Source organism: Octopus bimaculoides, chromosome 6, assembly GCF_001194135.2.
Source record: "Octopus bimaculoides isolate UCB-OBI-ISO-001 chromosome 6, ASM119413v2, whole genome shotgun sequence".
Lineage (NCBI taxonomy): Eukaryota > Metazoa > Mollusca > Cephalopoda > Octopoda > Octopodidae > Octopus > Octopus bimaculoides.
The window spans coordinates 45,338,418-45,341,071 of NC_068986.1; the positions used below are offsets into that span (position 1 = coordinate 45,338,418).

General features: G+C 31.3%; 1 protein-coding gene across 3 annotated transcripts in view; it reads right to left on the bottom strand.

The window, feature by feature from the left end:
- LOC106882562 (unconventional myosin-Ic) overlaps positions 1–2,654 on the bottom strand; it is a 178,053-nt gene that overhangs the window by 99,042 nt on the left and 76,357 nt on the right. For all 3 annotated transcript variants that reach the window (XM_052968713.1, XM_052968715.1, XM_052968714.1), the window contains exon 2: positions 1,866–2,111. In XM_052968713.1, coding sequence (XP_052824673.1) covers positions 1,866–1,991 — 126 coding nt within the window. In that variant the 5' untranslated portion in view covers positions 1,992–2,111. The remainder of the gene's footprint in view (positions 1–1,865; positions 2,112–2,654) is intronic.

The following is a 2,654-nucleotide window of genomic DNA, read 5'->3' on the forward strand; positions in this document are numbered from 1 at the left end:
TGATTTATATTAGTCCTTGTGGCTGATAAAAGAATGAACTATTATTATTATTATTATTATTATTATTATTATTATTACTATTATTACAAAATTTATCAACTTTTTTTCACAGATTCAGTTCTTATTTAAAGTGAATACTAGATCTGATTTTCACAGTAGTAGTAGTAGTAGTAAAATGAGGTGGGTGATTCCTAAGAGTAGCAGTACTCATGTATTACTATTCCCATAGCATTTTGAATGCTCCTCTTCATGCTATATTCATACTGTTCAAAATATATACATACTGTATTCATACTATTAGAAAACAGATCATATATTTTATTTCATTTTTGAATTTGGTTTGCAAGATTTTATTATGTGATTTCGTGTGTTGAAGCATATTCTGTTGTGTCTGGGTAGAGTAATTTTCTTATTGTGCCTTAAAATTTAACACACTCACCGTTAAAATTTCCACTTATTTCTTATTTTTATTTTCCTAAAATTTTCGTTGCGTCTTGCAACCTTTTCAATAGTCTTGACTCTGTCTGTTATTTATCATACCCCCATACCCACATTTTACACAGGTAAAGTAGAACAGTTGATGGGCTTTTATGTAGATAGACATATATTTTAGTTGTACATTTAAATTATAGAATATAAACATACAATTTATCAAATACGAAGCATAAAAATTTAATGTATTTTACCATTTCTCATAAACTTTCCAATAAACTGAAATTAATGGCTGAAAAATACTCACAAAATTATAAAAAGAAGCTACTAAAATTGTTAGAATGTAAAATTCTAAAACAAATATTCACAAATTATAATATTGTGAAATATGAATAACATATATATGATCTATATAAACACAGATCTATTCAAACAGAGCAAAGAGACGGTTGTGGATTCAGTTCCACTATGTGGGAAAGTGTCATGTACTATAATCTCAGGTCATCAATGCCTTGTGTGTGAATTTGGTAGGCAGAAACTGTGTGGAAGCCCATGTGAGTGTGTCTTTCCTCACCCACCACGAATCAGCATTGGTTTGTTAACATCCTTGTAACTTGGTAGTTTCAAAAAAGAAACTGATAGAATAAGTACCAGACTTAATAAATAAGAAATTTGTTCAACTAAACCCTTCAAAGCAGTGCCCCAGCATGGCTGTAGTCCAACGACTGTAACAAGTAAAAGAAAAAAGATATAAATGTAGTATTGAGGGCCTATTTGGTACAGTACACCTTGCCCATTACCAAAACCTATTTATGATATTGGCAATTCATATATTGTCACGGGTACATATTGTTATGCTCATTACTTATTTCTTAGTGGTCAAGTCCATCTTGATGAAAGTATGTATTATAATGTTGTATAGTTTACTATTTTAATCAGTAGTACCAGATTAAAATTGATGAGCATTTTCTTTACTGGCAAAAAAAGGATTGGGCCAACAACTAATTGAACTCACTACTTGTAAATTACAATTCAGCATAAACTAACAATAAAAGAAGTTATGCCAAGGTTGTGTGCACTGCAAGGCATTTGGAGAATGGAAATATTTATAGAACCAACTTTCTTTTTGGAGAAGTTAATTTAATACTGGAAAATCTTAGGTTCAAATTCATCTCCTTTACTTTCAATGAATCATTTGTTGGCTTATTTCTCAGCCTTTCTGCTTCATTAATACATTTGTTGATGAGAGAGCTATGATTTGCAGTGTGAAAGTAAACATTAAACAACTTGCTGAAACTAAACATTAACATTCTTTTTAAACAGCAGTTTACACTGTATCAGAATAGAATAGAAAACATTTTAACAGTTTAAAATACAAACAATAAAAGATCATTTGAAACATATCAGGAATTGACTAAAATAAATATACTTACATAGATAAGGTTTTCTTTAAATCTTTTCTTGAGATTGAGTTTAAAAGCATCAGGATCAGTAAAATTTTCCAGAAGGACAAAGTCCTGCAACCCTACATGGTCTCGCTTGGTTAATTCACTCTCCATGTTGATGCAGACTTGGAAAAGCTGGTCCACAGAAATAAAAGAATTTAATCACGTGCTTTACTGGCTGCTTGTTGTTGTGCAGTGAAGAAAGAGCTGAATGTATTGACCTTCTCCGTACATCTAAAAAAGCAAACATAAAACAAAATGATGTAAATGTAGCAAAGACTAGCAACAGAAAAATGAACAAAAATAATAAGTAAAAAATTTTAAGTTTCGAGATGCAATATTAATTAGAAGTTATGACTAAAACAGGAAATTATTCATATAAGCCTCATTATCATCATCATCATTTTTAACATCTGATTTTTCCATGCTTTCATGGGTTGGAAGAGTCCCCTCCAACACAGCATCCCACTGCTTGTTGCATTCCTGCCATCCTTGTATGAGGTTCAGCCATCACTACCTCTGCTTGTGTTTACTTTGGTCTTCTTTTTCCATTGAATCTTTCAACATGACTAATACTTTTTCACTCACCTGTCACTTTCCAAAGACATTATATATATATATATATATATATATATATGATATTGGCAATTCATATATATATATATCATCATCATCATCATCGTTTAACGTCCGCTTTCCATGCTAGCATGGGTTGGACGATTTGACTGAAGACTGGTGCAACCGGATGGCTACACCAGGCTCCAATCTAATTTGGCA